This window comes from Sinohyriopsis cumingii, chromosome 12, assembly GCF_028554795.1.
Source record: "Sinohyriopsis cumingii isolate HCF-2022 chromosome 12, ASM2855479v2, whole genome shotgun sequence".
NCBI classification, from domain to species: domain Eukaryota; kingdom Metazoa; phylum Mollusca; class Bivalvia; order Unionida; family Unionidae; genus Sinohyriopsis; species Sinohyriopsis cumingii.
The window spans coordinates 14,939,756-14,961,363 of NC_142972.1; the positions used below are offsets into that span (position 1 = coordinate 14,939,756).

At 35.2% G+C, this 21,608-nt stretch overlaps 1 protein-coding gene across 1 annotated transcript in view; it reads right to left on the bottom strand.

Annotated features, from left to right (window-relative positions):
- LOC149786028 (E3 ubiquitin-protein ligase rnf213-alpha-like) overlaps nucleotides 1-21,608 on the bottom strand; it is a 374,561-nt gene that overhangs the window by 196,959 nt on the left and 155,994 nt on the right. The window contains exons 41-47 of the mRNA XM_089978102.1: nucleotides 21,089-21,181; nucleotides 17,853-18,050; nucleotides 6,751-6,917; nucleotides 5,545-5,767; nucleotides 4,972-5,205; nucleotides 4,086-4,195; nucleotides 224-361 (exon numbers count right to left, since the gene is read on the bottom strand). Of these exons, the coding sequence (XP_089834228.1) occupies nucleotides 224-361; nucleotides 4,086-4,195; nucleotides 4,972-5,205; nucleotides 5,545-5,767; nucleotides 6,751-6,917; nucleotides 17,853-18,050; nucleotides 21,089-21,181 (1,163 nt within the window). The remainder of the gene's footprint in view (nucleotides 1-223; nucleotides 362-4,085; nucleotides 4,196-4,971; nucleotides 5,206-5,544; nucleotides 5,768-6,750; nucleotides 6,918-17,852; nucleotides 18,051-21,088; nucleotides 21,182-21,608) is intronic.

A 21,608-nucleotide genomic window follows, 5' to 3' on the forward strand; every position in this document is an offset into this window, starting at 1 on the left:
CTATTTTATCACTAGACCTAAGTCTTATTGGTAAAATGCACACAAAGTAATAATATTTTACTTGGGGAAACTCGTTTTTTCTTCCCCCACAGTTTTCCTCACAACTCTTCCATACCCATTCTTACCTAATCCAAAAAACGTTTAGGTAAGCAATGTATGACTACCTTGATTATTCTGAATGTGTAAATAAAGAGCCTATATTTTTATTTAAAGAAGTGCAAACCTGTAAAAATCTCTGAGACCAAAGAATTCCCGAAGTTTGGCTGAAGCTTTTCCAAACAGAGCCAAGTAGGATGTGGCCAGGGGTTCAATGAATGGTTTCACGTGCTTGTAGACATGATTCTTGGTGACACAGATCCCTCTGAAACAAAGAACCATTCATAATTCTACAAATCTAGTGTCAAGCACAGTAGTTAACAAAATTATATATATATATATATATATATATAGTTATTATGTATTAGTAAATTCAAACAACCCTTTTAATCTTTCTTTACATAAATGTTGTACAATGCACAACCTAATTACTGCATGGAAAACATCTTGTTAACAGCAAGCCAGGCAGATGCTGAGGTAGACAGAAAGATCAATATGACTATTAATATTTGTACCAGACAGCAAGCATATAAGAACTGCAAGTTAGGGCATCACTTAAAAAGAAAATTATCTTTGGCTTACAATCTCTCGACAAAATGATCTGCAAAACTTTTTCTTATCCTTTGATGAAGTTGCAGGCAAAGCAGGCGAAACTCTTTCTACACCAAGCAATTAGCCAAGTTTCTAACAGCAAGGAATTAATCAAGTTTCTAAAAATCGAGGAATTAGCCAAGTTTCTAACTAACTAGCAATTAGCCAAGTCTATGATTAAAAAAAAAATAGTAATGAAAGGACCAAGTAAAAGCCCATAGCTTTAATAAGGTTAAAATGTCCTCTTTTAACCCTTTACCTCATAGAGCAAAGTTACCCAGTGCAGTGTGCTATAAATAGAACACCTGTTACCTATTCGACTCCATATGCATAGGCCTGCCTGTTAACTGTTAAGCAATGTAGTGTATGTTACGTTTAACAACAATTGTAACCATTTTACACTTTTGGTACACATCTATTATGTGTCGAAAAATTTAAGAGTAATTCCGATTGTTATAGCTGTGTAATTATTTTTCATGGAAGAATTTTTTATGTGCTTAAAAATCCTGAGAGAACTTGTTGACTGTCAAGTCAGTGAGACCGCGTGACCAACCGTAGCTGCCATTTCCCATAAACGAAATTTACAAGTTTTTTGTCCACGTCTATATCACTAAGTCATCTGAATTTGATAATTTATAAAAACTAATTGCTGCCTACATCAATATCAGAGCCTTTACCTAAGTTATTGAATCTTTCATTGTTGTGATTCTAATCGTGAAAACTTTGTAAGTACTGAATGAAATCCGTGACCTCCATTTTGGAGAGTGGAGATTATGAACCAGTTACTTCCATGTGAATGGAGTAGAGATGTCAAAAGGTGCTTCCATGCGAAGGGAGTAGAGGTGTCCAAAGGTGCTTGCATGAGGTAAAGGGTTAATAATGTAATTGTCTGTGGTCAACAGCATGGGTCAAAAATGGCTAGCACTGAATACAGTAGTGTGGGTTCCAACCCAAAAGTCAAGCTTTTATCGAAGCCTAATTAAAAACTTTTGTTCCAGAATCTAGATGACATGTTACTGACATGCCCTGCAAAACATTGTTGTTTTTTTTAAATGGTGTCTGAAATAGTGCTACTTCAATGGTTTACTATTGTAAATCTCTTATCTACACCCTGCCACCAACTCCAACCTTATCTTTCCAGTTACACAGGGACCAGATATAAAAATTCATTACACATAAATTATATATTCCTGCTATCACTTCATGTACAAAATTTAGTAACCCCAACAATTTAAAATCTCACTATTAATAGATATAGCACCATAAAAATTATTACTATTTTCAACAGCCTTACATTTGACCCTTTGGAAGTTTTCAAAAAGTAAAATTCATTCCATGCTAAAGTGATATATCAGAGACCTTTGATGTGGCATATATGATGACATTCTTTGTTAAAAAAATTATTTTTACCAAAAAGCAAGATACTGTCTTGAGATATAAAAAGTGTACAAAATGGTAAATAAAAACAGAAAAGTATACAGCACATCACATGCTTGTCCTCTGTGAAGACATTGTTGGTCTCAATGAAATATGGTATGTGGTCTTGAACTAACCTTACTGACACATGAGATACACCATGACTGTGACCACTGACCGTTAGGCCACAAACTAGGATTCTTTATTACCCATCCAAAAAAGTTTGGTCAAGTAACTTATATATTAAAAGTTATTATGTAAAATTCATTTTACTTAATAGTCACAATGATCCTGAGCCATACTTTTGAGTCAAGTTACATGGTTTAGAACTAAAGTTATTATGCACAAAAAGATATCTTCATTTACACTGCCCTGTAACCACAGAACTGTAATCACCAAATTCAATAGGCTTCTGTTTTACACAACATGTAAGCCATCCACAAAAGCCACCATAATCTTGACTTTAGCTGTCTGACCCCAAAATTAAAGGATTCAAATTTCCTTAACTGAAATGAAAGCTATTAAAAAGTCAATGTGATTAAAATCAGATCTGACAGCATCAGCTTATGGGTCATGTTCTAGTGACCTTTGAGTTAGCCAATGGAAAAGCAACTTTCAGAATTAAGCATCGAGTGGATTCATGCCGTGACTGGCTGATGCAGTGGTGTTGTTGCTCATGTGAAAGCTGTGTCACCAGAAGCAAAATTTATTCACTACTGCATCCACAGGGAATCATTATCAATTAAGAGAATGCCCCCAGTGCTAAAGATGGTTTTGGAGGAATCCATGAAAACTGGTAATATTATTAAAGCCCACATTTTAAATTTCAAGAATTTTTGTGGCTTTATTGTTTCAATGAGGGACTGTTCTCAAGTTGCTAGATTCTTCTGCATCAATCCAATTTTCAGTTTTCATGATGCTTCAATGACTTTTCTTGGTTAGCTAAGTTGGCACACCTGGCTAATGTTTTCAGCCACTTAAATAGACTCAACCTAAGTCTTCTGGAAAAAGCCATAAATGTGTTCAAAGTTCAAGACAAAATAGAAGCTATAATCAAGAATTAGGTCCATGGTCTCATTGATTGTACCAATCAAAGTATTAATCATTTCCATGTCTTTCAGATTTTGTAATCACATCAGACAATGTACCTTTGGACAAAGTAAATTGTGACATAAGCAAACACCTGCAAAGTGTCCACATACAGCTGTGTGGGTACTTTCCTGTTCCTGAGTCAAGGTATCATGAGTTAGAAACCCCTTTGTGACTGCTGATAATGCTGTCCTCTGACATTAAAAGAACAAGACAGCCTAATAGAACTTTCATGTGACAACTCCTTAAAGCTAGTCTTCAACAAAAACACCTGGCTGACTTCTGGTTACATGCTCATTCTGAGTACCAAGAACTGTCTGGTTACGGTTGTGAAGTACCCGATGCCTTTTCCCACAACATATGTTTGTGAAAGTAGATTTTCTCCACTTTTTGCACTGAAATCGAAGAACTGAAACAAGCTGTAAGTGGAACTAAATTTAAGGTTGAATCTATCATTGCTTCAACAAACATCCAATCTCTGAAAGCTGCGAAACATGACTCATCTCACCCATATAATACTGTTTTTTAAATGCATCTACTTGTTTCTGATAAGAATAAAATGTGAACTCATTTACAACAGGTACTGAGTTCATAATATTTTTTTTATTTTTTTTATTTTCTCAATTAATGAAGCCTAAAATTACAACAATTAACATATGTGGGTCTGTAAAATTTCTTGAGGTTAAGAAGGGGTCCGATACTAAAAAGTTTGAAGCTAACACTTCTCTAGAGTTCTCTATCAATACTGACATTAAACAAGAAAAGCACTTAGATATACTGCTTCATGAGGAAAGTTTTATCAGTTTTGGAATTCTAGATAGGTTGAAATTATTGGGCTTGAAATGATGATATGAAATTCATGATCTGTTCTTCATCAAAAGAATCAAACTAACTCTGCAGTGTTCCTGAGTTCTTCCAAGTCAGGTACCTCCCTCTGCACCAGAATTCCACGATTCATCTTAGCAGGGTCCAAAGCCCAGTTGGAGATCCCAATAAATGCAACCTGTGGAAAGAAATATTTCTTTGATCCAATGATACAATTATACAAATGAATGATATTTATAACTGTACAATAAATCTCATGGGCAGTAGACCTCTGAAAATCAAACTCATCTGAAAATCTCATCAATATAAAGCTGCATGAAATTTGGTTAAAACTGCACAATCCAATGTCAAGTTATGCTATGGAAATCAATGTTAAGAGGACAGGGGCTTTAACTCCTGCAAATGATAGCAGCATCAAACTCTGGAAATCAAACTCATTCAAGGCCTTATCAACATAAAACTTATTGTGGTTCAAATCAAAACAATCTTTGTAAGTTAAGGAGGACAGACAATCAGGGCCCATAACTCCTGTAAATAATCTCATCACATCACTGTTGAAAATTAAACTTGTCCTAGGTCTAATGAATATAAAGTTGTAGGCCAAATCTGGTTGAAATCTAACAACTATTACAAAAGTTGTGCTGCAGAAGCCCAAATTAAGACAACAATCAATCACATTTCAGAACATGATAGGGTATACATAGCAGCCAGTATATTTGGTGGAGGAAGAACCCGGAGAAGAACCACTGACCCAAAGAAAGCTACTGGAAAGCTTTCTCATATACCCGTGTGTTTGAACCGATACTTGAACTCATGCATACAGAAGTGAGAGATGTGTGATCTGTAAAGGTGAGAGAACCTTAGACCACTCAGGCACCTTGAGCCCCACAGTTGGGTGAATAGTGGGTGTGTGTAAGATAAATGTTACCACTGGGAGAAATAAATCTGGCCTGCCTTTTTGTGTGGCAGTGGTTCCTCATCTCCTTGGCAACCATCCTCTAGGAGAGGATGCAGCGTCTTCAGAGGCATTCTGGGACTGTCCTCTGCAAGCCCAACTTCATCCAAAACAACAACAGACACAAATCTGTTTAGGTCCTTGTCCTTCTGAAACTGTGCACACTGGCGGAAAGTTCCCACAATTCCATCTGGTGTTGATAGGGGGCTGCACTGGAAGGATACCATCTGGACCTGGAATTAGGAACATAAAGTGTGATGCTACAATGAAGACAAAATAATATTACAAATATGCTAGTTATTTCCTGGACATTTCCGTAAAATTTCTGAGTCAACAATGAAGAATAATAACTTTTCAAGATATTTTGTAAGGTGCCTATAATTTTAAAAAAGATAATTAAATTTCCCATAAAACATAACAATATTAGTCCATAAATTATACTTTGTATTAACAAGTAGGATGGATAGTTATTTTACTGACTTGTTTTCTATCATGTCTGAATATCTGTACATGTCTTACAGGTACATGGGAGTGGTAGATATAAAAAAATATGTGATAATTCAATGATAGACCTGTTTAAATTCCTTGAAGAGATCTTTGTGGGCTGCGTTCCCTTGCATGGCATCTGCCACAATGGTCTTGGCCAGGGATTTGGAGCTTCCTGGTTTTCCGACAAGGAACAGAGGAATACGCAGCTCAATGCTAGTGACCATCATAAACACATTCTCCTTAAGAGCAGTGTTCCGGGCAATGTTCTTCTCCAGTGGAACATTTTCTAAGAACACAGCCTGGCATCTGTGAATTAGAATGTGTACACAGATGACCAAAATATACTGCAGGTACAACCTGAACTTATTAAGAGAGAAAACTCACTCATGAACACACTGCACTGATACTACACATTTTAATGGAGCATCTGACATTGTTCCCTGGGAACAGTTTCAATTGTACATCACTAAGCATTCAGTAAAACGTCCCACATTCTAGTAATATGCATTATCTGTTAGTGCCCTGTTAAAGAAAATGAAGTGGCTGTTGGAATGTACCAATCCAAGTGCATGCCTGTGCATAATTTATACCGACTAAATATCTTTTCTAGTGGGTCAATTACAATTCAACTAAAAAAATTATCTTTCCTAATATTTCCTGAAATAAATAGTAATGCAGCTGACACTAAAATGTATTTCAATTACAGATGGGTATCACTAACCTTGTTGTATAACAATACATATGATAATTGTCTTCAATACAACATACATTGAAATATTGCTTATATGAATAAACATGCATATCTGGCATGTTTTTCTAAATGTTTTTGTATATATGTCAAATGATATACGTTGCCCTTATCTCAATACCTTTGGAACAATAAAGGTTCAGAATCTTGCTTATTCATCTGTATAAATCCTACAGTAATATTATAAAATACAGCATAACGCTATATAAACCAGTTGAGCTGAGTTCTCGAAATCACTTATCTGACAATTTTTCAATAAAATTCCTCAAAAATGGTAAACAGGAAAAAAAGTAAAAATTTAATTATACATCTCCACCAACTACATATCTATTCTAAAACATTTCTACAAAATCCTGCAAAAAGTATAGGAGAAATAATAAAGATGGACATTTTACCCCCAAAAATTAAGAAATGAAACAAAAAATGGGCCAGAGTAAAGCAAAGTAAAATCTTATTGTGCATCAAAACTTTCTGCCCAAAACCAGTTCAGGCTGGCTGCATGGTATATTTCTAAGTAAGTAAAAAAACAAAGTAAACTTACACAGAAATGTTCTGTTCTATCTGATCATGCCCATGTGGGAGATGACAAGGAGCCCTGAAAAATGGTGCAACATGTTTTCTGTAATCTTCTCTGTTCTTCAGGCAGGCATGGTAACAAACACCGAGAGCTAGGATGAGGGATCGTGTTACATCATCAAGCATATCATTCTACACAAAAAAATGAAGGAACATTTAATATTTTTCAAGTGAAGGCATTGATTTAAAAACTGATGCATTAGTGCAACAACAAAACAAAGAATCACAGTATGTCTTAGTGCAACAAAACAAAAAGACTATCACATTCAACTAACAATCTATACTAATTTAGTGGACACTACTGTAAATGCAACAGTTCAATGAAATACAGTTCTACATGTGACTTTGCAGACATGAATATGTATGAACATTTAAATATGAAAACTGGATGTAATGATGATAAATGTAGTATGTAGACAATCTCATTAAGGGCCCTTATGCATGATGTAGTATGGAGACAATCTCATTGCGGGCCCCTATGCATGTAATATGGAGACAATCTCGCTGACTGTCCCTATGTATGATGTAGTATGAAGACAATCTGATTGAGGGCCCCTATGCATGATGTAGTATGCTGACAAGCTCATTCAGTGGCCCCTGTGCATGATGTATGGAGACAAGCTCACTGAGGGGCCCCTATGCATGATGTAGTATGGAGACAAGCTCACTGAGGGGCCCCTATGCATGATGTAGTATGGAGACAAGTTCATTGAGTGGCCCCTTTACATGATGTAGTATGGAGACAAGCTCAATGAGGGGCCCCTATACATGATGTAGTATGGAGACAAGCTCACTGAGGGGCCCCTATGCATGATGTAGTATGGAGACACTCTCATTGAGGGGCCCCTATACATGATGTAGTATGGAGACAAGCTCATTGAGGGACCCCTATACATGACGTAGTATGGAGACAAGCTCAATAAGGAGCCCCTATACATGATGTAGTATGGAGACAAGCTCAATAAGGGGTCCCTATACATGATGTAGTATGGAGACAAGCTCATTGAGAGGCCCCTATACATGATGTAGTATGGAGACACTCTCATTGAGGGGCCTCTATACATGATGTAATATGGAGACACTCTCACTGAGGGGCCCCTATACGTGATGTAGTATGGAGACAATCTCATTGAGGGCTCTTTGCATGATGACATAAATATTATTAATATGAGAGTAAAAGAAAAAGGTTTTAACATAGGTCACATAAATGTACAAGGAATAGTGGGAAAAACAGATAGAAACAAGTTCATGCTGTCTTCCAGGGAGAATTATATAAATGCATTAGGACTCGCTGAAGCCAAATTAAACAATAACTACAGTGATAACCTATTTCATTGTCAAGGCTTCAAATAAAGCATTATGCAGGGACAGAGTTGCAGCAGGAAGAGGTCCTTCTGTATACATCACAGAAGAATATAATGCAAAAAGGCAAAGTGACTTGCAGACACAAGAAATTGAGAATATTTTGGTGGACATTTCTTCAAATAATGCAAAGTAATTCCTAGATTTCATTTACAGGCAACCTTTATCCAGAGAATTTGGAATAATTTTTAGAAATAAACAGGAAATATTCTTGCATAGGAGAAAGAAATGTATATACTAGGTGATGTAACTAAGGACTTACTCAACACTCAGATAAGAAACAATACAGTAGAATAATTTACTGACTCATTAAGTCCAGCTTGTACAACAAATTAACCCATAAAGGTAATAGAAATATCAAGCACTTTAATTGATCACATTCACACCAACCTATCAGACAATGTGGCAAATCTTAAAGCACAAAATATCGGTCTTAGTGACCACTATCTTACAAATAATAACAAATACAGAAAAAATGTTTCACTTACAGACCATACAAAAATTTCAAGATCAATTTCTGAATCAACTAAACAAAGGTATATGGAAAATAATCAAAATTTCTATCATGCCATTGAACCTTTGGGGTCGTGGACTGACTTATTTTCAAATGTAGTCTCTAAATATGCACCACTGAAAATACACAGGGTAAAGAATGCAATCCAGGTCAACTGGCTTACATTCGAAATGAGAGATGCCATGAAAACATGGCACCAATTCAAGGGTATGGGCAACAATGCATAATATAAAGAATGGAGAAAAAATAGCAAGTAAAAAGCTAAACTTTTATTATCAATAAAGAGCTAAAAACAAAAAGAACAACTCAATTTCTATTTGGAAAGTTTTCAATAAACTCAATGGGACAAAACACAGAAATGAGTCCTAAAAAATTAACACATGTCTGGTAAATGAAACCACTGTCACTTTGGCATTGATACTGCAAATGTTTTCATTGTTTTCATTCACATAACTATATGTGAACATGCACATATTGTTCTGTCCTATGTTCTTTTTTTTCTAGCATGATGCATCTTTATTGATATCAACTGTATATATATAATATGTGAACTTTGTTCAAAAAGGTTTAACTGAACATGATACTAAAATAAGCAACAGAACTTGTTCAGATTGGTCAATATTTCACGAAAATATCCACCTCAATTTTTTCAGACAGCATAATGTTCACAATCAATTTAAGTATTGCAACCTCATCTGTCACCAAAATATGGAAAACCAAAAAGTACTGACTATTAACAAATCAGGTTCTAAGGAAGATGCAGGTAACTACTGACTAATCCTGATACCCTTATGGATCATGCAAGAGGATGCATAGGTCATGTGACTGGTCGGTCTTTACAGAGGTCACAGGAAACAAGATGAGAGATGGGGAATGGGTGGGTGGACATGTGATCCATAAAGGCACTACAGCTGAATGATCTAAGAAATCAAGGGGTTGCCTTCTTTGGCAAGAAAGCAATGCCAGAAACAAAACCAATGTGTATGAGGGAAACTTCAAAGGAAGTTTGCAAACCAGTGAAAGCATTGTAAGTATTTTAACACAATATAAACATCACATGTGACTACATTCTTGGGTAAATTACATCTCTTGTTAAACACTCATCTAGGACCTGGGTACTTCTGAAGCCATTCTGTGGCTTTTTATCAAGTACAACCTAACATTTTTTAATAAAATACCATATTCTTGAGTCATACACAGTTTAAAATATATGTTGCTCTGCAAACCAAAAGATCAAATTTTTCATTAGTGTTTTTGTAAACGTATATGTTGATTTAAAATCACAATTTTAAAAGTTAGTTATGATAGATATTTTTGGTCAATGTTCATATTTTTAATATAAAATAAAATAAGCAATAATTCTTATTTTGAGCAATACAAGACAGTCCATGAAGTAGCAGCAATTGTTAAAATGTGGAATCGCAGATAGGAGGAATTAACGCATTGATCATTTTCAATAAATATTTATAATTCTGTTTTTAAATTGATAAACACTATAGATCAATTATCTGTTCTTCATAATGACAATATTCATATTGATCTTTACCCTAAAAATGGCCTGAATAGGGTTTATTTCCAAATTCTGCAAACTGGTTTATCTTGACCTCTTGTTTGCCTATACTGAATATGAAAATTTTAATTTGAATACCAAGTGTCTCTACATGAGAATCTTTCGTAGAGTAGATGTTCTGACAGTGATAATACCTCAGGGCTGTTCCAGTAAAACATATACCCCCCGGGGGGAAGACACTTTCAAATTCAACCAACCCACAACAGAAGCAATTTAAAAAAATTATGATCCACCGTCAGATGTGTTTTAATCGAAAAACACTGCCCCCTACAGAAGCATATTTTTTAAACATAATTTCTGGCTATGGGTTAGTGGGCGGTAGAAGCGATTTTAATATTGGGTTGGGGACAGAAGCTATTTAAATGACAGCTGGCTGGAGGTAATCTGCTGAATTCTTATAGTTCATATAAATCTACTGCATATTTTTATTTGTATTCATTCATTATAATCAATCTTTTGTCCTTTTGTTTGTTTGTCTGTCAGCCAAGTATGTCTCTGATATTGTGAAATCACAAATTTTCATGGTGGCTTATTATTTGTAGATGTCATTGATCAGTCCCTTAATACCTACTAATTTAACATCCATGAATACAGATTTTATAATAGATATTTCTATTCTAATACAGAAATCATGAATTAGTATCCTTACTAAACTGTGTGTTTACTAAAGTGATCACTATGTCTTGCTATTTTTCTTTGTTCTCAGGCATGCTGCTTTTGATTAGAATAATAGTTAAATCTTGTATTGCTTTAAATGTGTGGTCAGATTCTATGATTCCTTGTTATTATTGTTTACAATAAACGTTTTGATAAACTTATAATAAATGATTTGTCAGAAGAAAAAAAACCCACTGATGCCTGTGGAAGTGATGTCGCATTATTTCTGTCTACTTTTACACTATATATTTCTTGTAAGAACATCTTTTTCAGTTACCAATGTCTTATTTTTATGCCTTTTTGCAAGACTAATATAAAGTTATAAAAAATATAGCAAGTCAAACATTTTTATATCATAAGTTAGATTTTTTAAAAATGGATGAAAGTCAAGGAATGATTTTTCCCAGAGTACTCATAAAATCAATGTCATTGCAGTTAACTATTTTTCAACAGCATCATCATCATCACTGACGGCCTAGCAGTAACATTCTGCAGTTTCAATCCAGTTGTCACAGGTTCTATCTCCCACTTCTAGTCTTTCATATGAGACTTGTACCTATGGCCTGAGGGGCTTTCATGGCAGAGTGTTACAAGATGCTTGTCTTGTGATACAGATCTGAGGGGCTTCCATGGCAGTGGTACAAGATGCTTGTCATGTGATTACTTGCCTCCAATGTGTAAAAGAGAATGTTGCCAGTTACTTGTGGAAGGTCAGTGGTTCTACATAAGTGGTGTTTGGTGTCTCAAAAGGACTTGGATTTTCTTCAGCAGTAAAACTGGCTGCCATATATAGATCCTCTTCATCTGAAAATGGTGCAAAGGCCATAATGATCTACCGAAACCCCAGATCTCATGTCTAAATGACTTTGGCTGTTGGAGATAAAAGTCAAATCAACAGAGGCTCCATGTGCCCAAGTGTACTAAGGTGCTTGCTTTTACATCACTTGCACATCTCACAGAGTGAGTTTGTGTCACAGATCAACCAATTTAGGTTGGTGGTCTTTCGGGGTACTTCCTCCAGCTAATATATTGTTAAAAAATCAAAAAAACCCAAATCAAACCAAACTAAATCAACCAACTAATCAACTGTGGCAACAGCAGCAAAGGTACTTGTCAATCATTTTTGCCATAACTAATTGAGTTTATAACTTTTGACTCAAGTACAAATCGATTTTTCATGATGAGCATATGAGATGGAAAAGTCTTGAGCAATCCTGCATCACACACTGCCTAAAAGTTTACATTTTAGCTCAGTTAAATTTTCTCTAATAATGTTCATTGTTCCAACTAGAACTGTTGTAACTTATTCAAGCTATATTCACTAATATCTGGAGATATGCATCTGTAATAAATATTTGTAACAATGTATGACAATGCATCAATGTTTTTTCAATGATGCATTTGAATTGAGCAACAACCACAATCAACAAACCAAGAAATAAAATTATTCACATCTCTCAGGCAGAAGTAGTGAATAATCGTAATCTGCCAAAAGATTTTTAGATTTTTAAATTTGCCAAATATTTTTCCAATCATACTGATTCAGTGGACATATCACCAGAATAGACAGAAACAGACGAGAAGGTTAAAATCGATTTGATACAGCTTTTAAGTAGCTAAATTCATATTGGTTTAGTTAACTGTACACCCTCTATTGTCTTCCTTTGATGAAATTTCTTACTGAAAATGAGAAAATAATGTTGCACACAAAAAAATAGGCACACTTCTACTCATTATTGTTTTTATTATATTTCTCCATTCCAGCCTGTTCTTATGATCTTGTCTTCCCACAAACTGTTTGTCTTGTTTATGATATGTATCTAAATTTCTCACTTACTTTTCCTACTACTATACAAATATTCTGTGAATATGCATATCAGTGTGAAACGCACGGGAAGACTAAATCCAAGATTGAAAACCTCAACATTTCTGATGTATTCTGCTTGGATTCCATATTTCTGCACAAAAACTCAAGAGTTCAGGACTCGCTGTACTAATTCAGTTCCCACTGTAAACCTGTGCAAACACCATGATATTAAAATTCAGGAACTTAAAATTGCGAGTGCTCATGATAAAATTTGTATCAGTATATACACATCTATGACAACAGTTTTTGTGAAAAGAAAACCATAAGAAGCTGCACTATTTTCTGGATCTATACAAATCTGAAATGTGTGCTTTCAATACGGCCCCAAAGAGTCAGCTGCTAATTTCAGTAATGAGTCATCCAAACTCAGGTCTGTAAAGGGATGGAAATTATGTTAATAAAACAATGTCCCTCACCTTTTTCAGTTACAAGTAGGACAAACTCTCAAAAGAATGTTTTTGCTAAAATCTTACTTTCGTTATCAACCAATAAGGGACAGTCAAACCCATATATACTCTATTTTATCATCACTGATTTATAGTTTGGTTCTCGGTCTTTCACATCTGTAGTAATGTGAGTCCTTCAACAACTCTCAATGGTTGTAAGCCTTTTTCGACCATGCTGACTGGACACACTTTAAGATAATGTTCAAGTAACAGAAATACTATGGGATAACCAGAGACCAATAAAATCGAATAGACAAGTTATCTCCCCTGCAGGGATGCTGCCAGGATTTCAGAATTTACTCTGTAGTTTTTTGTGTGTGTGATCTCCACTGAGGTAGTGGTGGCAGGAGGAATAGCCATTGTTAAATATCTCCCTAACACTTAAATATCTGCCACTCTTTCTTACTGTTCCATTCTGTTAAGGCTCTACTGAAATCAAAATTCTCAAAGAATGTCAGCTCTAGTTGCATATAGTGATTATTACTGTGATGTCATTGGGCATGGTCACATGACTGTGGTGGGGTCTTGGTTGGGATGGCAGAAAGGCCATAGGTTTACTCCATATTTGACAGCTAATTAAGATGTTGTCAAAAGAATTAAAAAATTTCTAACAATTCAGTTGGACTCAGACACTTGATTCATAGTCAATGAACAGGTTCTAAAATTTATGTGTCTATTTTGGAGATATGTTCCTCCATCACATTCAAGATTTGGACATACCAAAGGTGAAATTAGTACAGTTGCATCCTAAACTGCTATTGTAGCTACTTCAAATGTTATTTAATGTGAGACTTTAATGCAAGAACTCATAGCTTCAGTGGTTTTTGGGTTAAAAAAATTATTTTCTTCTCAGCAACTCAATTTGGTGCAGATTACATTGTTTTTTAATGATACTGTGATAATTCTTGATGTGTAAAAATTGCACAAGAAATGAACAACATCAGATCAGAAAATTACTAGCACTGGGAAAATAATGATAGGAATATACAGAAATAATGATATAATTATTTAAGTAGAATATATGGTGACAATACAAGCGCTAGTTCTACAACTTTGCAAAAGTACATCTTGTACAACTATTCCATTGTTTCTAACAACACTGTAATATGGCAGCAATTTCTGCCCACCGTTTTACTTTAGTCCCTTGCTAATTAATAGTTTTAGATTTTACAATACTAAGCACATTTTACCTTTTGACAATATCATTACAAATATTTAGATTGCAAGAAAATAGATGTTACAATTTTATTAAAAGCACTGGTACCAGTAAGACTAAAGGAGATGGTAAAAGAAGTATGAGGATGAACAGATTAGTAGTGTAGTAAAGAATCCATACATCAGAATGACATCAAGTATATTTTTCATCAATGTCATCATTAGTTAATGACACTGCTTAAAAATGTAGTGTACTAGATAATAGACTTTTTTAATACAAATACCAAATGATGGTTTGGAACCAAGTGCCAAAAGGTCTGCAGAAAATACCACCATGATCAAAATATACATAGGAAGAACCAAACACAAACAGGACAAATTTTATTCATCTTGCTTTGAGTTTACACAGATCAGTCAGTCTCTTATGTTTAATGCCATTTAATTTTTGCACATAGAGAGCATGTACTTCATTTGGTCATACATCTGCATGATATAAAAGTTTGTCGCTTTATTCTTTTGTTGCCATAGTGGTTCTGCCAACCAGAGATCTACACACACACTTAATTATGTTTTATGGGGATTCTCTGATGTTCCCTATGAGCATTATTCTGTTAATTGTTTCTGAATTTAATACGATCCTCCTCCTCTTTGTACGAATATTATTCTGTGCTGTGAACTTCTTTCATTGCCTGCTGTCTGAAACGCATTTGCATAACTAGCTTGAACAAGTTACTGTTCTTTATGGTTGTGCAATTTTCAAACATCTCACAGGTATGGCCCCATGGGTATTCTCAGTTGGATATCTCTGTTCCAAAAAGAAAAGTTTTGAACCAGAGGTCTCGTTAGGATTTTAAAACTAAGAGTCCATGGTTCCCACCAGCAAAAGTTGCAGTCCCCTCCCAGAAAACTATGCAAATTATAAGAACTACTGGTTGCCATAGAGTTTAATTTCTACATTCTTTATAACACTGACATAGCTATTGTTTGTCCATCAAAGTGAGTCTGATGTACTCTTATAATGGTGTGGACTTGGGGGTGGGGGGCTTTCAGCCACTAAATTCTGTCATTGTAAATATCAGCAGAGCTAACTGATCAACACATTTTCCCACTATGCAGGTGACTGAAGCAGGACTGACAAGTCTTTGAATTTTACTGCCCACCTAAATAAAAAATTGGTGTTCAAATACACGTGATTTTAAGTGTTTCCGAGACCGCTATCAGTTTTCACTAACATGAACTCAGCCAAGGAGTGACTTCCTTGAATCAGTGCTCTGCTGCCTCTTATGCCAGATTTTTCTCTTCCATTTGTTGTTGTATTAGGGTTTTAAGTCCAACATTCCCATAGTTTGCTTGTTCAGACATGGGTATCTTGAATAAATATAACCGGAATATTGTCCGTCCAACACGTACATCGGACTCGCACTCAACATCAATTTTGGGCTCAAAATCACACACTGGTATTTCTAGTGACATTTTCCCAATGTCCAACAGACCGATATACATGAAATTCACTGTCATTATAGCTATCACCAGCCAGTATTTGCCGACTGAAAATGTCGTCTGAAGACAAACTGAGTTATGATTCAGCCATTTTGGTTTCCTGTGTGGCCCTTATTTGAAACACGCATTTGTAAAACTTCCATGATGAAAGTAAGGCTAAAACTGCCATAAAATGCTTGTTCCAGGGCCCAATGAACCAATCAAATTTAGTTTAGCAGCCATTCATGTAAAACCGAAGTATCCAGAGATCTGGATGTCACATCAAGTGATGTGAGACAGCTGTGGCAGCGTGAATTACATCGCAAAATGCACTTTTAAAGTTAAAAGTTTAATAAAAATTGCATGCTGTGCAAAGCACGTTTTTTTTCACGCAACGTTGACGTAATTTGCTGAACGCATATCACTGCTTTAAAAGTATGCAAATTCATACAAATTACGTGCACTCGCGTGTACTGGCATCATTTTCTAACCCAATGTTTTATTCACGTTAAACCGCTAGGAGGGGGTTAGATACAATTTTAAATACATATTCGGTTTTTTTTTTCTTTTTCTGACAACCCCACCAGTGATTTCTCATTTTGTTTACACAGCCCACAACAGAAGTGATTTTCCTAACCAACCTTCCATCGTCAGACTCAAACTAGTTTGAAACACACAAGCTTTTTTGAAGTGCCATCCCCGGCGGAGGGGAATGTTTTAGTGGAACAGCGCTCAGTACTTTTTACAGTCATATATGCTGAGTCCAGCCTGAAAAATGTAATACATACAAAAAAAATTGTACCACAATTTTGAAATAAATTTAGTATAATGTATAACATTAGGTTTATATAATCTGGTTCCTTGATATAAAGATCAGCTTTTCATAAAAGGAAATTTGGGATTCTTTTTAACCCAATTTATGTCCTACAGTTTTTCTTGCACGGTCAACCAGTTTCTTTAACCAAAATGCATGTGCAATGGGAAGCTGGTTCTTAGTTTTGCATGCAGTTCATCATCTGCTATTATCAAAGCAGCACTGATCAGTGCACTGAAACTTTGCTGTAGGAAGGACTCACTGTACACTTAATTCACTATATAATAAACAGTGCTAACCTTAGTCCCACTGTCTTTTACAAGAAGGGAACAACTTGAACTCATGAAGAATCTACAAAAACTTCCTTAGTAGCTACAACAAACTGACCATCACTTAGGACTTGCATATTGACCATTCACATGACCTATGTGTCATTCCATGTGATTACTTTGGGTATGAAAGGTTCAATGAAATATGACCTACTTTTATGATGAATTTGTAGCACTCATCAAGATGCATTCCTGCAAAAGGTTTCATGATTTCATGCATGTATTTCCAGTCTTATGATTTATAAACAAAGTTTGAGAATAAAATTGAAACATAAAATGAAACAAAATTCAAAGAACCATGAAATACTGGCACAGTGGCCTTTTCTGATGAGGGTACACTATTCATCAAGATGTGTTGTCTCAACAAGTTTCATGATTCCAGATGTAACAATACGTATACTGGATACAAAACACCTGAGCTAAATGCGAATACTTCACAAAGAATGTACATCCATTAGGAGAAGAAAACAAATCAAAACAGACTACAATACAGAAATGCACAACCACCTTGAACTTCTGGTGTTCAGTATGTAGAGAATGATGATGATGATGATGATGATGATGATGATGGTGATAATGATAATGATGATGATGGTGGTAATGGTGGTACATCAAAAGCCTATTTCACATCAAAACACAACTAAAACAGACTACAAGATATAGACAGAAATGCACAGGCACCCTGAACATTTTGATGTTTTGTATGCAGATTTCATGATGATGATGTTGAAAAAGGATGATGTAGTATCAAAGGCCTATTTCACATCAATTGATTCAACAGCATTTTGTATCTAGTATATGATGAGGTCTCCAGCCTATGATGACATTTTAAAGATTAAGATTAAACCACATCTGTATAAATTCTTACTCTTACTTGAGTCTCATCTTCTAGTTCCTCCTCCTCATCTTTATCATCATCATACTCTGTGTCCTCTCCATCCCCAGCATAAGGACGTATCATTTCATCCATTCGGTTGAATAGAGTTCTCCCCTCTTGGCTTTGTGCATAGAACCAGCTCATTACATTCAGAACACGCTCCACATCTCTTAACGATACAAAGCTACACTCATCCTGGAAAAATGGAAATCAGTAAAATGCTTGGCTATACATCAGTCGATACTGATGTTAAGACAACATCAAGAAATATTCATACAATATTTGCACAAAGCTTTTAACCCTCTAAAAAACTGAAATATTTATCTCTAACATGCTGCTGTCTTGAACAAGCAAGTGATATGAATATGAATCAACAGGTACATGTGATGTCAACATACAGGTAGATGTGATTAGAATGAACAGGTATACATGTGATATTAATATATGACTAACATGAATATACAAGTACATGTAATTTAATATACTGGTATATGCAACATAAATATATATGAACATGCAACTGAAGACACAGGTACATGTAATATGAATATACAAATACATTAAAACCTGTCTAGAGCAACCACCTACAGGAAAAGGCAAAGGTGGCCTTTGTCGACACATGACCTCTGAGAGCAGGTTCAGCTTTCCAACTTGGTTCATGACAAATTTATGTACTATGAACCGAATAGCTCTAGAATTATTATGAATATCATGTGACATAGTGTTTGTGAAAATTGACACAAAAGAGTAAATTGTGACTTGATGGAGATGGCGAAAATACTCATAAGGTTGGAATGATTTTTGATTGAAAGGAATAAAACAGGATGCAAAAATAAGTTTAGATTGGACTTATTTGGGCAAATTTCTTGTGAAGAATCAAATATGTTGTAGTGTACCGTTGCAGTCAGTGCACTAAAAAAGTGAACATTCGATGGAAAGTTTTATGCATTTTCTGCAATGGTATTATATATTATGGAGCAAGAGATGGAAAAGTTTGATTTGAAAATTTAAAATTGCTGAGATCCATCTTCTAAAGGGGTGTTTGCCCCATTGGGCCTTCCAAGGTGGTCCCCACCCCTGGCCCCAGCCTGGAGATCTGGGTTTTGTGAAAAAACGTTTGCTCTTGAGTCAGTTCTTTGATCAACTTTGTGAATGGCTGCACTTATATAAATATAAAAACCTATTGTTTTCTGGGTTCTAAATGTCAGAGTCAAAGTCTAATAAGAAAATTATGGTTTCTACACATTAGGTTTCAGCTTAGGAATGCATACCTTAACTAAAGGTCCTGGTCATTGAAACCCACAGATCAGTAATCTACAAAATCAACAATTCCTACATAAATGACTATTACTGGGTAAAATGATTAAAATCCAGTTGTTGTGGATTTGATACCTGCCAGGCCTACCCAGGTCAGCTACATCTGTGTGAACTAAAAAGAAGAAACACTTGGCTCCCATTTCTTAGGCAATATATAGCCAATAACATGTTAAAATTACCATTAAAACCAATCAACAGTTTTCAAAAGAAGTTATGAGAAGTTGACATATTTTAGTAACTCAGTGGCCTTTGAAAATGAAATGTGTGTGTATGTGATTTGGATTTTTAACATAGCTTTAACAATTTTTCAGTCATATTGCTATAATGTCTGCTGTGTGGCAGTTTATAGCGATGTCTAGTACTGTGGCATCATGCTGCAGACATATAGCAAGATGTCCCACCCAGTCACATTATCCTGACACCAGGTCAACCAGTCCTAACACTAACCTCTTAATGCTGAGCGCTTAGCAAGGCAGCTCTTAGTACCATTTTTAGTCTTTAGTATGACTTGGCTGGGGTTCGATCCCATTACCTCCAGCATCTGAAGCAGATGCTTTAACCACTAAGCCACCAAAGCAGTTGGTCTTTGAAAAGAAGTTGTTTAAAGGACTTTCCATTTTAAATCCAGGTGGCCATGTCATTGGTAAATCAGCATCATTTCAACAAATCTGAAAGGCCTTTATTACCAGAATACTATAAAATTTGGTCAATTTCTGCTCAGCAGTTAAAGAGAAGTCAGGTAAAATGGCAGTCATAGTGGACAGTGGATTGGGCATCTTTTGCAAAAATTAAAAGCTCTTTATATCAGGATGCTATCTGTTAAGTTTGGTCATATTCTGTTCATCAGGTTCTTCTATTTTTGGCAACAGTGGCTATATTTTATGACAGATCAACATCTGTTGTACCAATATAAAAAGCCCCTGAGCCAGGATGCTATCTGTCAAATTTGATCAAATTCACATAAGCAATTTTTAGAGAAAAAAAAAACAAAAAAGAAAACTCTTTCATCTGTTTATTTTTTCTTCCATTTTTAGCAATAGTGACCATTTTTGAAGGTGGACTGACATCATTTGTTTACACTTGAATGGTTTTCATGCCAGGATGCTTAATATCAAATTTAGTAAACTTCTGTAAGCAGTTTTGGAGAAGAACTCATTTAGAAGTTGTAAAAACTGCATGCATTCAATGCCAGAATTTTTTCTGTCAAAATTTATCACTTTCTATTAAGCCGTTTTTGAGAATTTCTTTACAGGTTTTTCTTTCCTTTCCACTACTATTGACCAAATTTGATGGTGGATAGGCATCTCTCGTAACATCTGAAATTTACTGCATGCCAGGATGCTTTTTATGCCCAGTTTGGTCAAATTGTATTTAGCATTATGGAGAAGAAATTGCTGAAAAGGTTTTTCTCATTTTTATAAGATCAGACATATTGGATGACCTATTGGTACATTTTTGAAATTCTGTGAAAGGTCTTCATGAGAGCACTTGATAAAAACCTCAATCATATTAAAGTCGAGATCTCCAACATAACAGAGATCAGACAGACACATTTGCAAGGTCTTGTTCTGTCATATACTGATTCACCAATCAAATTACATCTTTCATATTCATAAAAATTAAAACATTTTCTTGGGAACATGTCATTTATAATATAAATTCTCCCTTACATGAAATGCATTATTTTTCCTCATAGGTTACTAAATACTAGTGCATGAGGAATTCCAAAGTTTCGAAGAACACAAACCTTGATCGGTGCCTGTCAGATCTACTTGCTACAAGCAGATATCAGTCTTTAGCAGATTGATCAAAGCCTCAACCCAGCCTCTGACAGAAACTAAGGCTAGCATCTATATTTTAAACCCAGTCCATATGACCAGGCCAGCAAATGTTCATCCAGTAAAATATCTACCAACCTGTTGCTGTCTCATGAAATCCTGGGAGGCAGTGAGAACTCCACTGATCACCTCAATCAATCCTTGTGTGGCAGGAAGTTTGCCATTTTGAATCTGATATAGAATTAAAGATTTTAAGTAAGACATTTCAGGCTGAAATATGTATTTCAGTATTTACTTTCTGATGGCTAAGAGAATACTTGATGATATTAATACAGTATTACGTTCAGAAAGTTGAGAGAATAATGAATGGTATTTATACAGTATTACTTTCAGATGGTTAGGAGAATACTGTATAATATTTATAGTTTTACTTCAGACTACTGAGAGAATCTGGATATTTAAACAATATTTACTTTCAGACTATTGAGAGAATACTAGATACTTAATAAGTATAAACTTTCAGACTGATAAAAGAATACTGGATGATACTGATACAGTATTACTTTCAGACTGGTGAGAGAATAATGGATATTTATACAGTGTTTGTTTACAGACAGTTGAGAGAATATGGGATGATATTTATACAGTATCACATTCA